At 41.5% G+C, this 26,099-nt stretch overlaps 1 protein-coding gene across 4 annotated transcripts in view; it reads left to right on the forward strand.

The window, feature by feature from the left end:
- The window catches only part of LOC139754812 (uncharacterized), a 218,887-nt gene that overhangs the window by 114,654 nt on the left and 78,134 nt on the right, over window positions 1–26,099 (forward strand). For all 4 annotated transcript variants that reach the window (XM_071672651.1, XM_071672652.1, XM_071672653.1 and 1 more), the window contains one exon: window positions 1,640–1,837. In XM_071672651.1, coding sequence (XP_071528752.1) covers window positions 1,640–1,837 — 198 coding nt within the window. The remainder of the gene's footprint in view (window positions 1–1,639; window positions 1,838–26,099) is intronic.

Genomic DNA, 26,099 nt, shown 5'->3' on the forward strand with positions numbered 1-26,099 from the left:
TGACCCAAACACTTCACATACCACCCTGACCCAAACACTTTACATCTGCCACCCTATCATTAAACCATTCAACAGTCCTTCAAGATACTCATTCATTTCCTCCTCAGTTCATCACTACATGCTACTACTTTCCCCATTTAACCCTTTTCCAATGTTCTTATTTGTTCCCTTGCTTTTCTCACACTATTAACCTTCCAGAACATCTTATTCTCCATGAAGTTTTCTGATACTTGCTCACCTCAAGTTTCACCTGCCCTCCTTTTCAATCCCTGCACATACATCTTGATGTCCTGCCACTTTCTTCCACACATCTCCCAGTCATTTGCATGGCTTTCTTGGAAGTACCAACACCCATATGCCTCTCTTTTCTCTTTCAAAAGCAACTTTACTTCGTCATCCCACCATTCACTGCCCTTTCTCACCTGCCCATCTTCTGCATGCCACACACGTCTGTCACATATGCCAGCACTGCTCTAAAGATAACTCCCATTCCTCTTCCACTGCCCTTGCTTCATTTACTCTCACCTTTTGCTGTTTTACTGTAAATCTCTTTTAATGCGTCTCCTCACATCTCTTTTCCAAACTCACTGTTTCACCACCTTCATCTCTCCCATATCTTTTCCTCTTTTTGGAAAATCTCAGCAGATCTGGATATGGTAGCAAATGGAACCATGGAACTAGAAGTGAGCAATAGGGTTGGGGGGGTGGGGCAAAAGTCATGGACACTGAAGAATATTTGGAAAGAGAGGTCACTGTGTTTAAGGGCAGAGTCAGGTATGTTTAATGGTATAGTGGATCCATCACTGCTGTATGGATGTTAGGCACGGGCCTTAGACAAAAATGTAAAGGTTGGGTGAATGTACTGGAAATTAAATGTGGGATGATAATATGTGATGTTGGAAGGGTTGATCGAATAAGAAAAAATAGGGTAAGAGAGGGATTTAGTAATAGGAGGAGTATGTATGAGAGAGCTGAAGAGGGTGTACGGAAATGGCTTTGACGTATAGAGAGGATGACTTAAATTGTACACGTCAGAGGTGGAGGGAACAAGGAAGGGGGCTGCAACCATGGGGGTAAGTGGAAGTATGAAGTTAATTATGCTTTGAAGGTGCTGAACCTGAAGATGTGGGGAAGTTGAGGCATGCAAGGAATAGAGTGAATTGAAGTGATGTGGCATACAGGAGACAACTTGCTCAGTAGGCTGAACCAATGCATATGAAGCACTGGGGGAACCTCAGAAAGGTCTTTAGTGCCTGATTGTGAGTAGAGGGCTTTGGTTTATGCACAATATGTGGGACAGCTTGAGTGTGGATGATTGCTAATGAGGCTATTTTGTTCATATCTTTTTTATGGTACCTTGCTGATGCAGGAAATGGCAGACATGAAAATGTTAAATGACACATCCATGTGGTTGTACCACAAATGGAAAGTCACTTTCAGCAATGCTGTATCACTGTCAGTAAATGAAAGGATTACTGTGGAGTGAAGGAACTTCTTGTTCGAAGGGAGACCAGTAGCAGCCACATAAAAGGGGTTCTGGGATTGTATGATTATGATTATCATGAAACTTTTACTGTAAGTAGAAGTTTCAGGGTTTTTTTTTTTTTTCTCCAAGCTTTATTATCCTTGTTCTTTTCAGGTGGAGATTTTGGGTCTATATGACCGGAAAATGAAATCTTATCGATTGTTTGCTTCTGAGCCTGAGCCTGGGAGCTCCTCACGTCAGAGGTTTGTGCGCATCCTGAAGCCTTTGGAACGGGTTGTTCATACCAATGCTATAATTCTTTGTGACCAGTCTGTGGATAGAAACTGTTTGTACAACATGTACTATGGAAAGGTATTGTGAGAACTTTTTATAAATTTTCTTTAGGTAATTTAATTTTTTTCATTATATATATATATATATTTATATATATATATATATATATATATATATATATATATATATATATATATATTATATATATATATATTTTTTTTTTTTTTTTTTTTCATACTATTCGCTATTTCCCGCGATAGCAAGGTAGCGTTAAGAACAGAGGACTGGGCCTTTGGAGGATTTCCAGCCCCCCGCTCCCTTCCCTTTTAGTCGCCTTCTACGACACGCAGGGAATACGTGGGAAGTATTCTTTCTCCCCTATCCCCAGGGAATATAATATATATATATATATATATATATATATATATATCTGGGGATAGGGGAGAAAAAATACTTCCCACGCATTCCTCATGTGTTGTAGAAGGCGACTAAAGGGGACGGGAGCAGGGAGCTAGAAACCCTCCCCTCCTTGTATTTTAACTTTCTAAAAGGGGAAACAGAAAAAGGACACGCAGGGAGTCCTCATCCTTCTTGAAGGCTCAGATTGGGGTGTCTAAATGTGTGTGGATGTAACCAAGAAGAGAAAAAAGGAAAGATAGGTAGTATGTTTGAGGAAAGGAACCTGGACGTTTTGGCTCTGAGTGAAACGAAGCTCAAGGGTAAAGGGGAAGAGTGGTTTGGGAATGTCTTGGGAGTAAAGTCAGGGGTTAGTGAGATGACAAGAGCAAGGGAAGGAGTAGTACTACTCCTGAAACAGGAGTGGTAGGAGTATGTGATAGAGTGTAAGAAAGTAAACTCTAGATTGATATGGGTAAAACTGAAAGTTGATGGAGAGAGATGGGTGATTATTGGTGCATATGCACCTGGACATGAGAAGAAAGATCATAAGAGGCAAGTGTTTTGGGAGCAGCTGAATGAGTGTGTTAGCGGTTTTGATGCATGAGACCAGGTTATAGTGATGGGTGATTTGAATGCAAAGGTGAGTAATGTGGCAGTTGAGGGAATAATTGGTATACATGGGGTGTTCAGTGTTGTAAATGGAAATGGTGAAGAGCTTGTAGATCTATGTGCTGAAAAAGGACTGGTGAATGGGAATACCTGGGTTAAAGAGAGATATGTATATAATATACGTATGTAAGTAAGAGAAATGGCCAGAGAGCTTTATTGGATTATGTGTTAATTGATAGGCGCACGAAAGAGACACTTTTGTATGTTAATGTCCTGAGAGGTGCAACTGGATGGATGTCTGATCGTTATCGTGTGGAGGCAAAGGTGAAGATTTGTAGAGGTTTTCAGAAAAGAAGAGAGAATGTTGGGGTGAAGAGAGTGGTGAGAGTAAGTGAGCTTGGGAAAGAGACTTGTGTGAGGAAGTACCAGGAGAGATGAGTACAGAATGGAGAAAGGTGAGAACAAAGGAGGAAAGGGTAGTGAGGGAGGAATGGGATGTATTTAGGGAAGCATTGATGGCTTGTGCAAAAGATGCTTGTGGCATGAGAAGCGTGGGAGGTAGGCAGATTTGAAAGGGTAGTAAGTGGTGGGATGAAGAAGTAAGATTATTAGTGAAAGAGAAGAGAGAGGCATTTGGACGATTTTTGCAGGGAAATAATGCAAATGAGTGGGAGATGTATTAAAGAAAGAGGCAGGAGGTCAAGAGAAAGGTGCAAGAGGTGAAAAAGAGGGCAAATGAGAGTTGGGGTGAGAGTATCATTGAATTTTAGGGAGAATAAAAGATGTTTTTGAAGGAGGTAAATAAAGTGCGTAAGACAAGGGAACAAATGGGAACTTTAGTGAAGGGGGCTAATGGGGAGGTGATAACTAGTATTGGTGATGTGAGGAGATGGAGTGAGTATTTTGAAGCTTTGTTGAATGTGTTTGATGATAGAGTGGCAGGTATAGGGTGTTTTGGTCGAGGTGGTGTGCAAAGTGAGAGGGTTAGGGAAATGATTTGGTAAACAGAGAAGAGGTAGTAAAAGCTTTGCAGATGATGAAAGCTGGCAAGGCAGCAGGTTTGGATGGTATTGCAGCGGAATTTATTAAAAAAGGGAGTGGCTGTATTGTTGACTGGTTGGTAATGTTATTTAATGTATGTATGACTCATGGTGAGGTGCCTGAGGATTGGCAGAATGCTTGCATAGTGCCACTGAACAGAGGCAAAGGGGACAAAGGTGAGTGCTCAAATTACGGAGGTATAAGTTTGTTGAGTATTCCTGGGAAATTATATGGAAGGGTATTGATTGAGAGGGTGAAGGCATGTACAGAGCATCAGATTGGGGAAGAGCTGTGTGGTTTCAGAAGTGGTAGAGGATGTGTGGATCAGGTGTTTGCTTTGAAGAATGTATGTGAAAATTACTTAGAAAAGCAAATGGATTTGTATGTAGCATTTATGAATCTGGAGAAGGCATATGTTAGAGTTGATAGAGATGCTCTGTGGAAGGTATTAAGAATATATGGTGTGGGAGGCAAGTTGTTAGAAGCAGTGAAAAGTTTTTATCGAGGATGTAAGGCATGTGTGCATGTAGGAAGAGAGGAAAGTGATTGGTTCTCAGTGAATGAAGGTTTCCGGCAGGGGTGTGTGATGTCTCCATGGTTGTTTAATTTGTTTATGGATGGGGTTGTTAGGGAGGTGAATGCAAGAGTTTTGGAAAGAGGGGCAAGTATGAAGTCTGTTGTGGATGAGAGAGCTTGGGAAGTGAGTCAGTTGTTGTTCGCTGATGATACAGCGCTGGTGGCTGATTCATATGAGAAGCTGCAGAAGCTGGTGACTGAGTTTGGTAAAGTGTGTGAAAGAAGAAAGTTGAGAGTAAATGTGAATAAGAGCAAGGTTAGTAGGTACAGTAGGGTTGAGGGTCAAGTCAATTGGGAGGTAAGTTTGAATGGAGAAAAACTTGAGAAAGTGATTTGTTTTAGATATCTGGGAGTGGATCTGGCAGCGGATGGAACCATGGAAGTGGAAGTGAATCATAGGGTGGGGGAGGGGGGGCAAAAATTCTGGGAGCGTTGAAGAACATGTGGAAGTCGAGAACATTATTTGGAAAGCAAAAATGGGTATGTTTGAAGGAATAGTGGTTCCAACAATGTTGTATGGTTGCAAGGTGTGGGCTATAGATAGAGTTGTGTGGAGGAGGGTGGATGTGCTGGAAATGAGATGTTTAAGGACAATGTGTGGTGTAAGATGGTTTGATCGAGTAAGTAATAATAGGGTAAGAAAGATGTGTGGTAATAAAAACTGTGTGGTTGAGAAAGCAGAAGAGGGTGTTTTGAAATGGTTTGGTCACAAGGAGAGAATGAGTGAGGAAAGATTTACCAAGAGGATACATGTGTCAGAGGTGGAGGGAACGAGGAGAATTTGGAGACCAAATTGGAGGTGGAAAGATGGAGTGAAAAAGATTTTTATTGATCGTGGCCTGAACATGCAGGAGGGTGAAAGGCGTGCAAGGAATAGAGTGAATTGGAACGATGTGGTATACCAGGGTCGACGTGCTGTCAGTGGATTGAACCAGGGCAGGTGAAGCGTCTGGGTAAACCATGGAAAGTTGTGTGGGGCCTGGATGTGGAAAGGGAGCTGTGGTTTTGGTGCATTATTACATAACATCGAGAGACTGAGTGTGAACGAATGAGGCCTTTGTTGTCTTTTCCTAGCACTACCCTTCACACATGAGGTGGGAGGGGGATGGTATTCCATGTGTGGCGAGGTGGCGATGGGAATGAATAAAGGCAGACAGTGTGAATTGTGTGCATGGGTATATATGTATGTGTCTGTGTGTGTATATATATGTGTACATTGAGATTTATAGGTATGTATATTTGCGTGTTTGGACGTGTGTGTATATACATGTGTATGGGGTTGGGTTGGGCCATTTCTTTCGTCTGTTTCCTTGCGCTACCTCGCAAACGCGGGAGACAGCGACAAAGCAAAATAAATATATATATATATATATATATATATATATATATATATATATATATATATATATATATGGTATTGCAGTGGAATTTATTAAAAAAGGGGGTGACTGTATTGTTGACTGGTTGGTAAGGTTATTTAATGTATGTATGACTCATGATGAGGTGCCTGAGGATTGGCGGTGTGCGTGCATGGTGCCGTTGTGCAGAGGCATGGGGGATGGGGGTGAGTGCTCAAATTGTGGAGGTATGAGTTTGTTGAGTATTCCTGGGAAATTATATGGGAGGGTATTGATTGAGAGGGTGAAGGCATGTACGGAGCATCAGATTGGGGAAGAGAGTGTGGTTTCAGAAGTGGTAGAGGATGTGTGGATCAGGTGTTTGCTTTGAAGAATGTATGTGAGAAATACTTAGAAAAGCAAATGGATTTGTATGTAGCATTTATGAATCTGGAGAAGGCATATGATAGAGTTGATAGAGATGCTCTGTGGAAGGTATTAAGAATATATGGTGTGGGAGGCAAGTTGTTAGAAGCAGTGAAAAGTTTTTATCGAGGATGTAGGGCATGTGTACGTGTAGGAAGAGAGGAAAGTGATTGGTTCTCAGTGAATGTAGGTTTGCGGCAGGGGTGTGTGATGTCTCCATGGTTGTTTAATTTGTTTATGGATGGGGTTGTTAGGGAGGTGAATGCAAGAGTTTTGGAAAGAGGGGCAAGAATGAAGTCTGTTGTGGATGAGAGAGCTTGGGAAGTGAGTCAGTTGTTGTTCGCTGATGATAGAGCGCTGGTGGCTGATTCATGTGAGAAACTGCAGAAGCTGGTGACTGAGTTTGGTAAAGTGTGTGAAAGAAGAAAGGTAAGAGTGAATGTGAATAAGAGCAAGGTTATTAGGTACAGTAGGGTTGAGGGTCAAGTCAATTGGGAGGTAAGTTTGAATGGAGAAAAAACTGGAGGAAGTAAAGTGTTTTAGATATCTGGGAGTGGATCTGGCAGCGGATGGAACCATGGAAGTGGAAGTGAATTATAGGGTGGGGGAGGGGGCAAAAATCCTGGGAGCCTTGAAGAATGTGTGGAAGTCGAGAACATTATCTCGGAAAGCAAAAATGGGTAGTTTGAAGGAATAGTGGTTCCAACAATGTTGTATGGTTGCGAGGCATGGGCTATGGATAGAGTTGTGCGCAGGAGGATGGATGTGCTGGAAATGAGATGTTTGAGGACAATGTGTGGTGTGAGGTGGTTTGATCGAGTAAGTATCGTAAGGGTAAGAGAGATGTGTGGAAATTAAAAGAGCGTGGTTGAGAGAGCAGAAGAGGGTGTTTTGAAATGGTTTGGGCACATGGAGAGAATGAGTGAGGAAAGATTGACCAAGAGAATATATGTGTCGGAGGTGGAGGGAACGAGGAGAAGTGGGAGACCAAATTGGAGGTGGAAAGATGGAGTGAAAAAGATTTTGTGTGATCGGGGCCTGAACATGCAGGAGGGAGAAAGGCAGGCAAGGACGTGCTGGCAGTGGATTGAATCAGGGCATGTGAAGCGTCTGGGGTAAACCATGGAAAGCTGTGTGGGGCCTGGATATGGAAAGGGAGCTGTGGTTTTGGGCATTATTGCATGACAGCTAGAGACTGAGTGTGAACAAATAAGGCCTTTGTTGTCTTTTCCTAGTGCTACCCCACACACATGAGGGGGGAGGGGGATGGTATTCCATGTGTGGTGAGGTGGCGATGGGAAAGAATAAAGGCAGAGTGTGAATTGTGTGCATGGGTATATATGTATGTGTCTGTGTGTGTATATAAATGTGTACATTGAGATGTATAGGTATGTATATTTGCGTGTGTGGACGGTGTGTGTATATACATGTGTATGGGGGTGGGTTGGGCTATTTCTTTCGTCTGTTTCCTTGCGCTACCTTGCAAACGCGGGAGACAGCGACAAAGCAAAATAATAAAAATAATAATATATATATATATATATATATATCCCTGGGGATAGGGGAGAAAGAATACTTCCCACGTATTCCCTGCGTGTCGTAGAAGGCGACTAAAAGGGAAGGGAGCGGGGGGCTGGAAATCCTTCCCTCTCATTTTTTTTTTTTTTTTTTCAATTTTCCAAAAGAAGGAACAGAGAAGGGGGCCAGGTGAGAATATTCCCTCTAAGGCCCAGTCCTCTGTTCTTAACGCTACCTTGCTAATGCGGGAAATGGTGAATAGTATGAAAAAATAAAAAAAAATTTTTAAAGGGGAAGTAAATGTTTATAGTTGTGTTACTGGAGTGATAGTTTTCATACATGGTGCTTTGACAAGAAAATAGTGAAATTGGAAAAAATGTAGCTTAGACATTGAAGCTTATTGATACAGTGGTTAAATTGATGAGAACTACTATTGACGTTTGTGTAAATAAATTAAACATTTCCTTTCCATAGCCAGAGGTTGAACCATTATGTGACATTCATTTTTTCATTTCATTTCAAGCTAGAAGTTTCAGTTTTCTAAATTGTTTCTTACATTTTTCACATGTATATATATGTATGTGTGTGTGTGTGTATATGTGCGTGTGTGTATGTATGTGTGTGTGTGTATATATATATATATATGTATAATATCCCTGGGGATAGGGGTGAAAGAATACTTCCCACACATTCCTCGCGTGTCGTAGAAAGCGACTAGAGGGGACGGGAGCGGGGGGCCGGAAATCCTCCCCTCCTTGTATTTTTTTTAATTTTCTAAAATGGGAAACAGAAGAAGGAGTCACGCGGGGAGTGCTCATCCTCCTCGAAGGCTCAGATTGGGGTGCCTAAATGTGTGTGGATGTAACCAAGATGTGAAAAAAGGAGAGATAGGTAGTATGTTTGAGGAAAGGAACCTGGATGTTTTGGCTCTGAGTGAAACGAAGCTCAAGGGTAAAGGGGAAGAGTGGTTTGGGAATGTCTTGGGAGTAAAGTCAGGGGTTAGTGAGAGGACAAGAGCAAGGGAAGGAGTAGCAGTACTCCTGAAACAGGAGTTGTGGAAGTATGTGATAGAATGTAAGAAAGTAAATTCTCGATTAATATGGGTAAAACTGAAAGTTGATGGAGAGAGATGGGTGATTATTGGTGCATATGCACCTGGGCATGAGAAGAAAGATCATGAGAGGCAAGTGTTTTGGGAGCAGCTGAATGAGTGTGTTAGTGGTTTTGATGCACGAGACCGGGTTATAGTGTTGGGTGATTTGAATGCAAAGGTGAGTAATGTGGCAATTGAGGGAATAATTGGTATACATGGGGTGTTCAGTGTTGTAAATGGAAATGGTGAAGAGCTTGTAGATTTATGTGCTGAAAAAGGACTGATGATTGGGAATACCTGGTTTAAAAAGCGAGATATACATAAGTATACTTATGTAAGTAGGAGAGATGGCCAGAGAGCGTTATTGGATTATGTGTTAATTGACAGGCGCGCGAAAGAGAGACTTTTGGATGTTAATGTGCTGAGAGGTGCAACTGGAGGGATGTCTGATCATTATCTTGTGGAGGCTAAGGTGAAGATTTGTATGGGTTTTCAGAAAAGAAGAGTGAATGTTGGGGTGAAGAGGGTGGTGAGAGTAAGTGAGCTTAGGAAGGAGACTTGTGTGAGGAAGTACCAGGAGAGACTGAGTACAGAATGGAAAAAGGTGAGAACAATGGAAGTAAGGGGAGTGGGGGAGGAATGGGATGTATTTAGGGAATCAGTGATGGATTGCGCAAAAGATGCTTGTGGCATGAGAAGAGTGGGAGGTGGGTTGATTAGAAAGGGTAGTGAGTGGTGGGATGAAGAAGTAAGAGTATTAGTGAAAGAGAAGAGAGAGGCATTTGGACGATTTTTGCAGGGAAAAAATGAAATTGAGTGGGAGACGTATAAAAGAAAGAGACAGGAGGTCAAGAGAAAGGTGCAAGAGGTGAAAAAAAGGGCAAATGAGAGTTGGGGTGAGAGAGTATCATTAAATTTTAGGGAGAATAAAAAGATGTTCTGGAAGGAGGTAAATAAAGTGCGTAAGACAAGGGAGCAAATGGGAACTTCAGTGAAGGGCGCAAATGGGGAGGTGATAACAAGTAGTGGTGATGTGAGAAGGAGATGGAGTGAGTATTTTGAATGTTTGTTGAATGTGTTTGATGATAGAGTGGCAGATATAGGGTGTTTTGGTCGAGGTGGTGTGCAAAGTGCGAGGGTTAGGGAAAATGATTTGGTAAACAGAGAAGAGGTAGTAAAAGCTTTGCGGAAGATGAAAGCCGGCAAGGCAGCAGGTTTGGATGGTATTGCAGTGGAATTTATTAAAAAAGGGGGTGACTGTATTGTTGACTGGTTGGTAAGGTTATTTAATGTATGTATGACTCATGGTGAGGTGCCTGAGGATTGGCGGAATGCGTGCATAGTGACATTGTACAAAGGCAAAGGGGATAAGAGTGAGTGCTCAAATTACAGAGGTATAAGTTTGTTGAGTATTCCTGGCAAATTATATGGGAGGGTATTGATTGAGAGGGTGAAGGCATGTACGGAGCATCAGATTGGGGAAGAGCAGTGTAGTTTCAGAAGTGGTAGAGGATGTGTGGATCAAGTGTTTGCTTTGAAGAATGTATGTGAGAAATACTTAGAAAAGCAAATGGATTTGTATGTAGCATTTATGGATCTGGAGAAGGCATATGATAGAGTTGATAGAGATGCTCTGTGGAAGGTATTAAGAATATATGGTGTGGGAGGCAAGTTGTTAGAAGCAGTGAAAAGTTTTTATCGAGGATGTAAGGCATGTGTACGTGTAGGAAGAGAGGAAAGTGATTGGTTCTCAGTGAATGTAGGTTTGCGGCAGGGGTGTGTGATGTCTCCATGGTTGTTTAATTTGTTTATGGATGGGGTTGTTTGGGAGGTGAATGCAAGAGTTTTGGAAAGAGGGGCAAGTATGAAGTCTGTTGGGGATGAGAGAGCTTGGAAAGTGAGTCAGTTGTTGTTCGCTGATGATACAGCGCTGGTGGCTGATTCATGTGAAAAACTGCAGAAGCTGGTGACTGAGTTTGGTAAAGTGTGTGAAAGAAGAAAGTTAAGAGTAAATGTGAATAAGAGCAAGGTAATTAGGTACAGTAGGGTTGAGGGTCAATTCAATTGGGAGGTGAGTTTGAATGGAGAAAAACTGGAGGAAGTGAAGTGTTTTAGATATCTGGGAGTGGATCTGGCAGCGGATGGAACTATGGAAGCGGAAGTGGATCATAGGGTGGGGGAGGGGGCGAAAATTCTGGGAGCCTTGAAGAATGTGTGGAAGTCGAGAACATTATCTCGGAAAGCAAAAATGGGTATGTTTGAAGGAATAGTGGTTCCAACAATGTTGTATGGTTGCGAGGCGTGGACTATGGATAGAGTTGTGCGCAGGAGGATGGATGTGCTGGAAATGAGATGTTTGAGGACAATGTGTGGTGTGAGGTGGTTTGATCGAGTAAGTAACGTAAGGGTAAGAGAGATGTGTGGAAATAAAAAGAGCGTGGTTGAGAGAGCAGAAGAGGGTGTTTTGAAATGGTTTGGTCACATGGAGAGAATGAGTGAGGAAAGATTGACCAAGAAGATATATGTGTCGGAGGTGGAGGGAACGAGGAGAAGAGGGAGACCAAATTGGAGGTGGAAAGATGGAGTGAAAAAGATTTTGTGTGATTGGGGCCTGAACATGCAGGAGGGTGAAAGGAGGGCAAAGAATAGAGTGAATTGGAGCGATGTGGTATACCGGGGTTGACATGCTGTCAGTGGATTGAATCAAGGCATGTGTATGGGGGTGAGTTGGGCCATTTCTTTCGTCTGTTTCCTTGCGCTACCTCGCAAACGCAGGAGACAGCGACAAAGCAAAAAATATATATATATATATATATATATATATATATATATATATATATATATATATATATATATATATTCTTTTTCTTTTCTTTCAAATTATTCGCCATTTCCCGCGTTAGCGAGGTAGCGCCAAGAATAGAGGACTGGGCCTCTGAGGGAATATCCTCACCGAGCACCCCTCTCTGTTCCCTCTCTCGGAAAATTTAAAAAAAAAAAAGAGAGAGAGGGGGAGGATCCCCCCCCCCCCCCCCCCAGTCCCCTTCCACAACATGCAGGGCGTACGTGGGAAGTATTCTTTCTCCGCCATCCCCAGGGATCTATCTATCTATTTATATATCTCATTTTTACGAAGGACTTGGCACTGTTTTCAGAAACAAGTAAATCATTCATGCCTCTCAGGTCACATTGTCATAAAAATCACTACAGCATATAAAATTATTGTAAACATGATACAGGAGCAGTAGTAAAAGATAGTAGGTAGAGCGATATAAATTTTCACCACAACAAATCATATCATAAAAAGAAAGATTGTTGAAAAGACCATAAGCATAAAATGGAATGAGGTCTCAGAAACGATGACCTACAGACAAACACAAAAGTAAACTGTAAGATATATGTATATATATTTTTTTTTTTTTTTTTTTTTTTTTTTTTTTTTTTTTTTTATACTTTGTCGCTGTCTCCCGCGTTTGCGAGGTAGCGCAAGGAAACAGACGAAAGAAATGGCCCAACCCCCCCCCCATACACATGTACATACACACGTCCACACACGCAAATATACATACCTACACAGCTTTCCATGGTTTACCCCAGACGCTTCACATGCCTTGATTCAATCCACTGACAGCACGTCAAACCCTGTATACCACATCGCTCCAATTCACTCTATTCCTTGCCCTCCTTTCACCCTCCTGCATGTTCAGGCCCCGATCACACAAAATCTTTTTCACTCCATCTTTCCACCTCCAATTTGGTCTCCCTCTTCTCCTCGTTCCCTCCACCTCCGACACATATATCCTCTTGGTCAATCTTTCCTCACTCATTCTCTCCATGTGCCCAAACCATTTCAAAACACCCTCTTCTGCTCTCTCAACCACGCTCTTTTTATTTCCACACATCTCTCTTACCCTTACGTTACTTACTCGATCAAACCACCTCACACCACACATTGTCCTCAAACATCTCATTTCCAGCACATCCATCCTCCTGCGCACAACTCTATCCATAGCCCACGCCTCGCAACCATACAACATTGTTGGAACCACTATTCCTTCAAACATACCCATTTTTGCTTTCCGAGATAATGTTCTCGACTTCCACACATTTTTCAAGGCTCCCAAAATTTTCGCCCCCTCCCCCACCCTATGATCCACTTCCGCTTCCATGGTTCCATCCGCTGACAGATCCACTCCCAGATATCTAAAACACTTCACTTCCTCCAGTTTTTCTCCATTCAAACTCACCTCCCAATTGACTTGACCCTCAACCCTACTGTACCTAATAACCTTGCTCTTATATTTATTTATTTTATTGATTTTGCTTTGTGGCTGTCTCCCGCGTTAGTGAGGTAGCGCAAGGAAACAGACGAAAGAAATGGCACAACCCACCCACATACACATGTATATGCATACACATCCGCACATGCAAATATACATACCCATACATCTCAATGTACACATATATATACACACACAGACATATATATATATACACATGTACATAATTCATACTGTCTGCCTTTATCTATTTCCATCGTCACCTAGCCACACATGGAATAACAACCCCTCCCCCCCTCATGTGTGCGAGGTAGCGTTAGGAAAAGACAACAAAGGCCCCATTCGTTCACACTCAGTCTCTAGCTGTTATGTAATAATGCACCGAATCCACAGTTCCCTTTCCACATCCAGGCCCCACACAACTTTCCATGGTTTACCCCAGACGCTTCACATGCCCTAGTTCAATCCATTGACAGCATGTCGACCCCGGTATAACCACATCGTTCCAATTCAATATATTCCTTGCACGCTTTCACCCTCCTGCATGTTCAGGCCCCAATCACTCAAAATCTTTTTCACTCCATCTTTCCACCTCCAATTTGGTCTCCCACTTCTCCTCGTTCCCTCCACCTCTGACATATATATCCTCTTGGTCAATCTTTCCTCACTCATTCTCTCCATGTGACCAAACCATTTCAAAACACCCTCTTCTGCTTCACTTCTTCTGATTCACTTCCGCTTCCATGGTTCCATCCGCTGCCAGATCCACTCCCAGATATCTAAAACACTTTACTTCCTCCAGTTTTTCTCCATTCAAACTTACCTCCCAATTGACTTGACCCTCATCCCTACTGTACCTAATAACCTTGCTCTTATTCACATTTACTCTTAACTTTCTTCTTTCACACACTTTACCAAACTCAGTCACCAGCTTCTGCAGTTTCTCACATGAATCAGCCACCAGCGCTGTATCATCAGCGAACAACAACTGACTCACTTCCCAAGCTCTCTCATCCACAACAGACTTCATACTTGCCCCTCTTCCTACACGTACACATGCCTTACGTCTTCAATAAAAACTTTACCCTGCTTCAAACAACTTGCTTCCCACTCCATATATTCTTAATAGCTTCCACAGAGCATCTCTATCAACTCTATCATATGCCTTCTCCAGATCCATAAATGCTACATCAACAAATCCATTTGTAGAATGGATTTTATTTAGGGATTTTTTTTTCTTTTCCTTTTAAAATATTCGCCATTTCCGCGTTAGCGAGGTAGCGCTAAGAAAAGAGGACTGGGCCCTTTTTTGGAATATCCTCCCCTGGCCCTTTTTCTGTTCCTTCTTTGGGAAATTTTAAAAAAAAAACCCAGGGGAGGATTTCCGCCCCGCCCTCCTTTAGTTGCCTTTACGACACACGGGAATCTGGGAAGTATTCTTAATCCCCTACCCCCGGGAACTTTTTTTATATGTATTGTATGTTTTAGTATTTTATAGTTTACTTTTATATGTAAAATATTGCATGTAAAGGGCATTTATGTGTTGTGTGTGTTTTTTATTTCTTTTTTTATTTATTTGTCGCTGTCTCCCGCGTTTGGGGAGTAGTGCAAGGAAATTTAATGGACCAACCCCCCAGGGAAAATATATATTTCATACCGTCACACACGCACATATACAAAACCTTAATCTAGGGTATACATATGTATACCCACAGACATTTAATATTTTAAATTGAAATAATTTTAAAACTGTCTGCCCTTATTTTTCCGTCGCCACCTGGCCAATTAAAAAATTTCAACCCCATTCCCCAGCATTTTTTCGCGAAAAATTTGCGCTAGGAAAGTCAACAAAGGCCACATTCATTAAACTCAGTATTTTAAATGTCACATATAATGCCCGGGAAAAAGCTCCCTTTCCACATCCAGGCCCCCAAAAATTTTCCCTGGTGATCCCCAAAACTTCGCATGCCCTGGTTTAAAACCACTGACGCAGTTTCCCCCCCGGTATACCACAACGTTCCAATTCACTCTATTCCTTGCACGCCCTTTACCCTCCCGATGTTCAGCCCCGATCACTCAGAATCTTTTTTTTACTCCCTCTTTCACCTAAATTTGGGCTCCCATTCTCCCTGTGACCAAACCATTTCATCTTCCACAAAGCTTTCAACACCCCTTCTCTCCTAACCAAACCATTTTCCAGAAACCCCAACACTTCGCCACCTCCTGCCAAAACCCCCCTATTCTGCCACTCTATCATCAAGCCCCATCAACAAAACCTTTAAAAACTCACTCCACTCCTTTTTTCATACTGTTAACACTAAACCCCGCTTGCCCTTCACCCTTTGGGCCATTTGTTCTTTTGTCTTACACCGTTTTTTATTCCTTCCAAAAAATCTTTTATTTTTCCCCAATGTTCAATGATATCCCCCACCCCAACTCTCATTTGCCTTCTTTTTCAACCCTTGCACCTTCCCCTGATGAGTGCACTTCTTTATACATCTCCCAGGCATTTGGCCCCTCCTTCTGGGAAGTTCATCAATGCCTCTCTTTTTTCTTTCACTAACAACTTTACTACTTCAACCACCTTTCACCCCCCCTCTCTAATCTGCCGACCTCCACCTGTCTCATGCCAATGCATCTTTTGCACATGCATCATGCTTCCTGAATCTATCCGATTCTCACCCCCCCCCCGTCACATCATTTGCTTTACCTTTTCCCATTCTATACTAAAATTTTCTGGGTACTTCCTCTGCAAGCGTCCTTTCCAAACCCCATTTAAACTCTCCCCCAAAAACCTTTCCCACTCACAGTGAAGGGGTTATTTTGCACAATCCCATTGGAAAGAGAAATTAAGAAAGCGGTACTTTTTTTAAACTACATCCTCAGACTCATATTATGGCATTCATTTTAGGTTATGCCAACTGGGACATATGTTTCCATTTATGAAATTCGGGAAAACATTATTTTTTCTATTCATTTATCAATCTTCTATCAACTTTTTATTTATCAATTCATTAATTTACTTTTTTCATTTATCATTTTCTTTTTACCTGTTTGATACTACCCATCTTGAGGGGGACGCACTTTACACAGTTTTTGTTTTTAATATATAAAAACAAATGAAATTTAAATAGGGCTTTAGGTAAACAAAAACCACTCTGTTAAGGTTACAATATCCTCAGATTAAAACCAGGGCCCCCCTGTATTCAAAAATCCTAACATTCCAAAACTGAGCATTTTTTGGTTTAAGATTATGGATTTCATAACAATGAATACAACTTGTATTTCCCTGGTTCACTTTAGCACATTTTAGTCATTCATCACTCTATTGTGTATTTCTGGTGTTTTTTTGATGCAACTTACACACCAAACTTTTCAATCAGTTTTTTGATTTTTCCCACTACAAAGCATTTCTTTTTTTCTTTTTTTACTTTTCTTTGATGGATTCCTTTTTTTTGGGAAAGGTAATTTTGTTAAAAAAAGTGAACAAGATTAAATCAAGAATTTCACTTTTGTTAGTGTTCTTCTTGCTGATATACAGTGGATATTTTATATATATATAATTTTTTTTTTTTTTATTATACTTGTCGCTGTCTCCCGCGTTTGCGAGGTAGCCGGGAAACGGGACGAAAGAAATGGCCAACCCCCCCATAAACATGAAATACTTTACGCCCCACACCACAAAATTACAACTACACAGCTTTCCATGGTTTCCCCAGACGCTTCACATGCCTGTTTTAATCACTGACAGCACGTCAACCCCGGTATACCACATCGCTCCATTACTCTTTCCTTGCCCTCCTTTCACCCTCCTGCTGTTTTAGGCCCCGATTTAAACAAAAACTTTTTTACTCCCTTTTTTCCCCCTCCATTGGTCTCCCTCTCTCTCGTTCCCTCCACCTCCGACACATAATTTCCCTTGTCATTTTTTCCCCATTATTCTTCCAGTGCCCAAAAAACTTCAAAACACCCTCTTCTGCTCCTCAACACGCTCTTTTTATTTCCCCAAAACTCTCTTTACCCTTACGTTTCACTCGATCAACCACCTACCCCCAAATATTGTCCTCAAAAAATCTCTTTTCCCCTCACATCCATTCCTCCTGTTTCACAACTCTATCCCTAGCCCAAAGCCTCGGGAACCATACAACATTGTTGGAACCATATTCCTTCAACATTTCCCATTTTTGCTTTCCGAGATAAAGTCTGACTTCCACATTCTTCAAGCCCCCAGAATTTTTGCCCCTCCCCCCCCCTATGATCCACTTTGCTTCCATGGTTCCATCCGCTGCCGATCCATCCCAGATATCCCAAAACAAATTCACTTCCTCCAGTTTTTTTTTCCCTTCAACTAACTCAATGACTTGACCCTCAAACTACTGTACCATTAACTTGTTTATTCACATTTTCTCTTAACTTCTTCTTTCCCCAAAACTTACCAAACCAGTCACCAGCTTCTGCAGTTTCTCACATGAATCAGCCCCCAGCGCTGTATCATCAGCGAACAAAACGGGCTCACTTCCCAAGCTCTCTCATCCCAACAGGGCTTCATTTCTTGCCCCTCTTTCCAAAAAAAAACCCTTTCATTTTCCTCCCTAACAACCCCATCCATAAACAAATTAAACAACCATGGAGACTTTTACCACCCCCTGCCACAAAACCCACATTCATGGAACCATCATTTCCTCTTTCCTCACGTACAAATGCCTTACATCCTCGATTAAAAACTTTTCACTGCTTCTAAAACTTGCCCCCCCACCCCATACATTTTAAATTTACCTTCCAAGAGGCATCTTATCAACTCTATCATATGCCTTTCCCAGATCCATAAATGCTACTTTACAAACCCATTTGCTTTTTAAGTATTTTCACAAAAAACCCATTCTTCAAAGAAAAAAACCACCTGACCCACAATCCTCTACACTTCTGAAACCACACTGCTTTTCCCCCAAATTTCGGGATGCTCGTAATGCCTTCACCCTCTCAATCAATACCCCCCATAAATTTTCCGAAATCTAAAACAAACTTATCCCTCTGAAATTTTGGGAGCACTCACTCTTATCCCCTTTGCCTTTGTACAATGGCACTATGCACGCATTCCGTCAATCCTCAGGCATCCTCACCATGGTCATACATACATTAAATAAACCTTACCAACCAGTCAAAAATTACAGTCCCCCCTTTTTTAATAAATTCCACTGCTAATACCTCCAAACCTGCTGCCTTGCCGGCTTTCATCTTCCGCAAAGCTTTCACTACCTTTTCTCTGTTTTCCCAAAATTCATTTTCCTAACCCTCTCACTTTGCACACCACCTCGACCAAAAACACCCTATATTTTGCCACTCTATCATCAAAACCATTCAAAAACCCTTCAAATACTCACTCATTTCCTTCTCCACATCACCCTACGTTATCAACCCCCATTTGCGCCCTTCACTGAAGTTCCCATTGCTCCTTGTCTTACGCATTTTTTTTTTTACCCCCTTTTCCAGAACATTTTTTATTCTCCCTAAAATTTAATTGATACACTCTCCCCAACTCTCATTTCCCTTTTTTTTTTTTTCCGCTGTCTCCGCCCCCGTTTGCGAGGTAGCGCAAGGAACAGACGAAAGAAATGGCCCAACCACCCCCACAATGTATTTTACTTTACGTCCACACACGCAAATATACATCCCTACACAGCTTTCCAGGGTTTTTACCCCAGACGCTTCACATGCCTTGATTCAATCCATGCCCGCACGTAAACCCCCGGTATACCACATCGCTCCAATTCCCCTTATTCCTTTGCCCTCCTTTCCCCTCCTGCATGTTCAGGCCCCGATCACACAAATCTTTTTCACTCCATCTTTCACCTCCAATTTGGTTCCTCCTCTCCTCGTTCCCTCCCTCCGCCACATTATATCCTCTTGGTCAATTTTTCCTCACTCATTCTTCCATGTGACCAAACCATTTCAAAACACCCTCTTCTGCTCTCTCAACCACGCTCTTTTTATTTCCACACATCTCTCTTACCTTATTTTTTCTACTGTACTCAGTCTTCCTGGTACTTCCTGACACAAGTCTCCTTCCCAAGCTCACTTACTCTCACCCCCCTCTTCACCTCAACATTCACTCTTCTTTTCTGAAAACGATACAAATCTTCACCTTAGCCTCCACAAGTTTAATGATCAGACATCCCTCCAGTTGCCCCTCTCAGGCATTAACATCCAAAAGTCTCTCTTTTGCGCGCCTGTCAATTAACACGTAATCCAATAACGCTCTCTGGCCTCTCCCCTATTACAGGGTTTTATACTTATGTATTTTCTCGCTTTTTAAAAACCGGTATTCCCAATCACCAGTACTTTTTCAGCACATAAATCTACAAGTCTTCACCATTTCCATTTACAACACTGAACACCCCATGTATACCAATTATTCCCTCAACTGCCACATTTTCTCACCTTTGCATTCAAATCACCCATCGCATAAACCGGTCTCGTGCATCAAAACCACTAACACTCATTCGGTGCTCCCAAAACACTTGCCTCTCTTGATCTTTCTTCTCATGCCCAGGTGCATAAAGCACCCAAAAATCACCCATCTCTCTCCATCAACTTTCGTTTTACCATATTAATCGGGAATTTACTTTCTTACATTCTATCAATACTCCCACAACTCCTGTTTCAGGTGTACTGCTACTCCTTCCTTGCTCTTGTCCTCTCACTAACCCCCTGACTTTACTCCCCAAAACATTCCCAAACCACTCTTCCCCTTTACCCTTGAGCTTCGTTTCACTCAGAGCCAAAAATCCAGGTTCCTTTCCCCAAACATACTACCTATTCTCCTTTTTTCACATCTTGGTTACATCCACACACATTTAGACACCCCAGTCTTTAGCCTCGAGGAGGATGAGCACTCCCGCTTGACTCCTTCTTCTGTTTCCCAGGGAGTCACGCAGGGAGTAAGTGGAGTGGGGTAGGAATGGTATGTATTTAGGGAATCAAGATGGATTGCTCAAAAATGTGTTGTGGCATGAGAAGAGTGGAGGTGGTTGATTGAAAAAGGTAGTGAGTGGTGGGATGAAGAAGGTAAGAATATTAGTGAAAGAGAAGAGAGAGGGATTTGGACGATTTTTGCAGGGAAAAATGCAATTGGGTGGGAGATGTATAAAAGAAAGAGACAGGGAGGTCAAGAGAAAGGGGCAAGAGGTGAAAAGAGGGCAAATGGAGTTGGGGTGAGAGAGTATCATTAGATTTTGGGAGAATAAAAGTGTTCGGAAGGAGGTAAATAAAGTGCGTAGACAAGGGAGCAAATGGGAACTTTAGTGTAAGGGCGCAATGGGGGAGGTTGATAACAAGTAGTTGGTGATGTGGAAGGATGGAGTGAGTATTTTGAAGGTTTCTTGAATGTGTTTGATGATAGAGTGGCAGATATAGGTGTTTTGGTCGAGGTGGTGTGCAAAGTGAGAGGGTTAGGGAAAATGATTTGGTAACAGTGAAGAGGTTAGTAAAAGCTTTGCGGAAGATGAAAGCCGGAAGGCAGCAGGTTTGGATGGTATTGCAGTGGAATTTATTAAAAAAGGGGTGACTGTATTATTGACTGGTTGGTAAGGTTTATTTAATGTATGTATGACTCATGGTGAGGTGCCTGAGGATTGGCGGAATGCAGGTGCATAGTGCCATTGTACAAAGGCAAAGGGGATAAGAGTGAGTGCTCAAATTACAGAGGTATAAGTTTGTTGAGTATTCCTGGTAAATTATATGGGAGGGTATTGAATTGAGAGGGTGAAGGCATGTACAGAGCATCAGATTAAGGGAAGAGGCAGTGTGGTTTCAGAAGTGGTAGTGGATGTGTGGATCAGGTGTTTGCTTTTGAAGATTGTATGTGAGAAATACTTAGAAAAGCAAATGGATTGTATGTAGATTTATGGATCTGGAGAAGGCATATGATAGAGTTGATAGAGATGCTCTGTGGAAGGTATTAAGAATATATGGTGTGGGAGGCAGTTGTTAGAAGCAGTGAAAAGGTTTTATCGAGGATGTAAGGCATATGTACATGTAGGAAGAGAGGAAAGTGATTGGTTCTCAGTGAATGTAGGTTGTGGCAGGGGTGTGTGATGTCTCCATGGTTGTTTGATTTGTTATGGATGGGGTTGTTATGGAGGTGAATGCAAGAAGTTTTGGAAAGAGGGTGCAGGTATGATGTCTGTTGGGATGAGAGAGCTTGGAAGTGAGTCAGTTGTTGTTCGCTGATGATACAGCGCGGGGTGGCTGATTCATGTGAGAAACTGCAGGAAGCTGGTGACTGAGTTTGGTAAAGTGTGTGAAGTTAGAGTAATGTGAATAAGAGCAAGGTTATTAGGTACAGTAGGGTTGAGGGTCAAGTCAATTGGGAGGTAAGTTTGAATGGAGGAAAAACTGGAGGAAGTAAAGTGTTTTAGATATCTGGGAGTGGATCTGGCAGCGGATGGAACCATGGAGCGGAAGTGTATCATTGGGTGGGGGGAGGGGGCGAAAATCTGGGAGCCTTAGAAGAATGTGTGGAAGTCGAGAACCATTATCTCGAAAGCAAAAATGGGTATTGTTTGAAGGAATAGTGGTTCCAACAATGTTGTATGGTTGCGAGGCATATGGGCTATGGATAGAGTTGTGCACAGGGGAGGATGGATAGTGCTGGAAATGAGATGTTTGAGAACATGTGTGGTGTGAGGTGGTTTGATTGAGTAAGTAACGTAAGGGTAAGAGAGATGTGTGGAAATAAAAAGAGTGTGGTTGAGAGAGCAGAGAGGGTGTTTTGAAATGGTTTGGGGCATGGAGAGAATGAGTGAGGAAGATTGACCAAGAGGATATATGTGTCGGGGTGGAGGGACGAGGAGAAGTGGGAGACCAAATTGGAGGTGGAAAGATGGAGTGAAAAAGATTTTGTGTGATCGAGGCCTATGAACATGCAGGAGGGTGAAAGGAGGGCAAGGAATAGAGTGAATTGGATCGATGTTGTATACGGGGTTGACGTGCTGTCAGTGGATTGAATCATGGCATGTGAAGCGTCTGGGGTATAAACCTGGGAAAGCTGTGTAGGTAAGTATTTTGCGTGTGTGGACGTATATATATATACATTTGTATGGGGGTGGGTTGGGCCATTTTTTCATCTGTTTCCTTGTGCTACCCGCAAACACGGGAGACAGCGACAAAACAAAAAAAAAAAAAACTTCATGAAACACACATCTAGCTGTAATGCTTATATAGGATACATGGTGCGTGTACAACAATTTTCTTTTAGCTTAGCTTTACTTTTGTCATGAGTCAGACTTGCTCACTACCCCACTCGCTCATGTAACCCCTATAGTGTTATGATCATTGGATAAAGAGATACTATAGTAATAAGTACAGTCATGTCTGTGGCTGAAAAAACAAAGAAAATCATATACCAAAGTGTTTTGTTAGATATAATTGAATGTTTCAAACATTTGTAAGTATGATAAATGACAGCATGAAAATTATCAAGAAATTACCAGAATGACAGTTTATAACACTCAGACTCACAGTTGTATTCATGTGAGATGGTAGAAATTTTTTTTCCATATTGATCACTATTCCCATGTTAGTGAGTGTAGCATCAGGAATAGATAAAGAAAAGACAATTTGCTTCACATCCATTTTTCTAGTTTTCATGTGTATTGACCTGATACACAGCTCCCATCCACACTAGACCCCATAGACCTTTCCATGATTTACCCAGATGTTTCAATGCCTGGGGTTCAGTCCATTGGCAGCATGTCAACCCTTGTATACCACATTTTTCCAGTTCACTCTATCTTGTGCATGCATTTTGACCTTCTGTGTGCATGTTTTGGCCTCAGTCACCAGAGCTTTTCCATTCATCCTTACATCTCCAATTTTGCCTCCTCATCTCTCTTTCCCTCTACTTTTACACATATATCCTCTTTGTCAACTATCTGTCTATCCCTAATGCCCATTCCATCTAGGATCTCGAATCATAGGGGTAGCCACAGCAAGAGTCACCACATTATCCATTTCCTTACATGCATCCTCACATACACCATTCCATGTATTCTTCCATCATTTCTCTCCCTCCAGTACTCTTCTGCCATAATGCCCCATATCATATGCTTGTAAATCCCATCTTGTATTCTTTCCATGCCCAAAACCACTCAGAATATTGCATTTCACCCTTTCTACCACTATTCAGTTAGTATGAGGCCACTGTACATGGTTTTTCATGATCTGAGGCATCTCGCCATGAACCATACATACTTTGAAAATTTATAACCACTCAGCAAATCTCCCTTTTTCTTATATAGTTCAAGTGCTTTTGGGACCATTTATCTTATGCAAGGTCTTTCACAACTTCTTTTCTTCACAAACATTTGCCAATGACTTCACTTTGAAAACAAATACCCTCATCTGCCACCATTCATCAGACATTCAACATCCTTAAGATCACTCACCCCATATCTTCACCTTATAACTAGTTGCCTGCTACCACTTCCGTTCTTATACTGATTACTTTATACTAATCAGAAAAAAACTTACAGGTTAGTGTGTGTGAAACCAGTGATAATGAATGAGAACCTCCAGTCTAATGCAAGAATCATGTCATATTTGAGAAGACATGTACTAAGATGTTTCAGGTAAGTTACCAATATTTTGTTACATTGTTCAATAAAAAGAAAAAAAGAAAAAAATTCTTACCCCAATATTTTCAAAGGCAATTGTCTTGCCTTGCATTTGATACTTTGTCTTTTCACTTTGACCTTGATTACTACCTGGGCAAGAAGTATTCTAAGGTCATATTTTTGGTCCATCAGTCTTGATCTTAATGAGGCAAGGCTTGATGAGGTGTTGCAGGAAGCAGGGCATGCCTTTCAGGTGATTCCACAGTTTTTGATTGGGTTTAGTTCAAGGGAGTTCCTACACCCACTCCAGCAGTTGAATATTTTTCTGATAACCAGTTCATTACCTTTCTAACCTTGTGGCATAAAGTAATTACACCTGTAAATCTCATAAAAAAAGGCAGCTTTTTTTTTGTTCTATAGCACCTTAAAGGACTGCTTTCCATTCATTTAGAGTTTTTAGGTAAGAAGTACTGCCCTCAGCCCAACCCAGTGCACCACAAAAGTAACCCCACACTGTCACATATTTTGGTGTTTCACCATTTACACTGTTAAATGAGAGTTGAACTGGCTGGCACCTGCTGGTCTCATCTCCCCTGACTCAGCCACACACACACTCGGAGGAATTCCATTGGAAAACATCTTACTCCATCACCTACTCCACTGTTGCTCACGTCATTCTTGTATTGCTTTGCAAATGTTTGTCGTTTGCATTTCATTTTCTTTACAAGCAGAGGTTTGGACAAGTGGCTTGTGAGATGGAATGTGAAAAGTCCTTTTGCCAGCAGTGTGAATGGCTCTTTGAGAGATATTTCTGAAGAGTTTTGGGTGGCTTTTCATGAGTTTAGCAGCTGAAATGCAGGGGATGCTTCAATACTTCTTAGTCTTACGAGGTTATCTGAAGATCTAGGGATGGGTTTTGGTGGTGGGATGCATTGTCGAGGAGACCACAAGTATGGCAAGCTGCAGCCTGATTTTGCATTGTGAGCACCAATGCACTTTGAAATCTCATATTTGCCTGCATTTTTCTTGTTTTCAGGTGAGAATTCAGGTTGTCTTCTCTATAGAAAGTAAGAGCCAACCATCTTGAAGCACAGATGGAAGAAATAGTGCCCAAAAGTAAGTGGTAGCCAAAGGAGTAAGAAAGAACATCCTCCCTAATGATAGCCTGAGGTAAACTGAGGCGGGTTTGCTGGCACTAAACTGTTAGAAAACACTAGTCTCCTCAACAAGATATTCAATTATTTCATTCTTGGAGGATTAATGCCTGTAATCACAACAGATTTTAGCCATTTATTGCTTTTGAGATTATGGGGTGGACAAGGTTTTTTGCAGACATGTAGTTGCAATTATTAGATTGCATGGTCAGTGACTGGGTGGTAGTCTTTTTCCTTGAAGTATTGTTATATAGAAAATGCATTTAGGAGTGGGGCCTATGGGGCATAGGATCCCCTTTTGTAGAAAAAAAGTGGTACTATGTTGAGTAAATGTAAGCAGGGGTGAAATAGTATGGAATTCCCAACTTGAAATTAACTTTTCATGTGCAGGTTTTGGAGAAGATGGTAGCCAAAAAATCTTGGTCCTACAGACTACTTATTCAGGAAAGTGAAGAATTTGTCCTCTTTTTCATAATTTTTTTATTTTTTTATTTTCCATCGGCTGTTGCATAGGTTTAATACCATTTTTTCTTCCCAATACCTCAGAAATTGAAAGCCATTCCACACACAGTGACTTAGATTGCCAATGAATTATAATGCAATGGTATCACCTGTTTCGACTGTAAAACCTTTATCACAGCCTGCAGGACTTCTTGGACATTTTGGATTAATTTATGTGGCAGTACCTAGGACAGCTACAGTAATTTAACTCATACTCAAAATTCTATAAATGCTTATGAAGACTCAGGGAAGGTTAAGAGTATAAAGAGTATTGGTTAATAATGTTGTAGATATTCAGAATGTATGGGGGAATTATTGAAGATGTAAAAATTAGGATATGTATTGAATATTTTTTTCATAGAATTTCTTTTTCTTCCAGAGTGCATTGTCACAGCTGAATTTGCAACAAGTTTCAGTTGGTCTTAGATGAACTGTGTTGGAGTGAGCGATATGGTCATGTGCTGACAAGCATACATGAATATGATTGATCATATTACATATCTTACTGCACGAGAGGCTGAGAGTAAGTTTTGTCTAAATTTCAGGTAATGATAGGGATTAGATATGAAGAGGTGAGAGTAAGTTTTGTCTAAATTTCAGGTATGATAGGTTTAGATATGGAAATTTACTTATTGTTGAATGCTGGAGCTTTCAACCTTATTTATAGATTATTCCTTAGCAGCACATTACTCACCTCTGCATTTAAATCATCCTCACTATATGCAATCTCTTGTCGCAAAATGATGACACACTCACTCAGCTCTCCCAAAACGCTGACCTCAAGATCTTTCTT

The sequence above is a fragment of the Panulirus ornatus genome, chromosome 17 (genome assembly GCF_036320965.1).
Source record: "Panulirus ornatus isolate Po-2019 chromosome 17, ASM3632096v1, whole genome shotgun sequence".
In the NCBI taxonomy this organism is placed as follows: domain Eukaryota; kingdom Metazoa; phylum Arthropoda; class Malacostraca; order Decapoda; family Palinuridae; genus Panulirus; species Panulirus ornatus.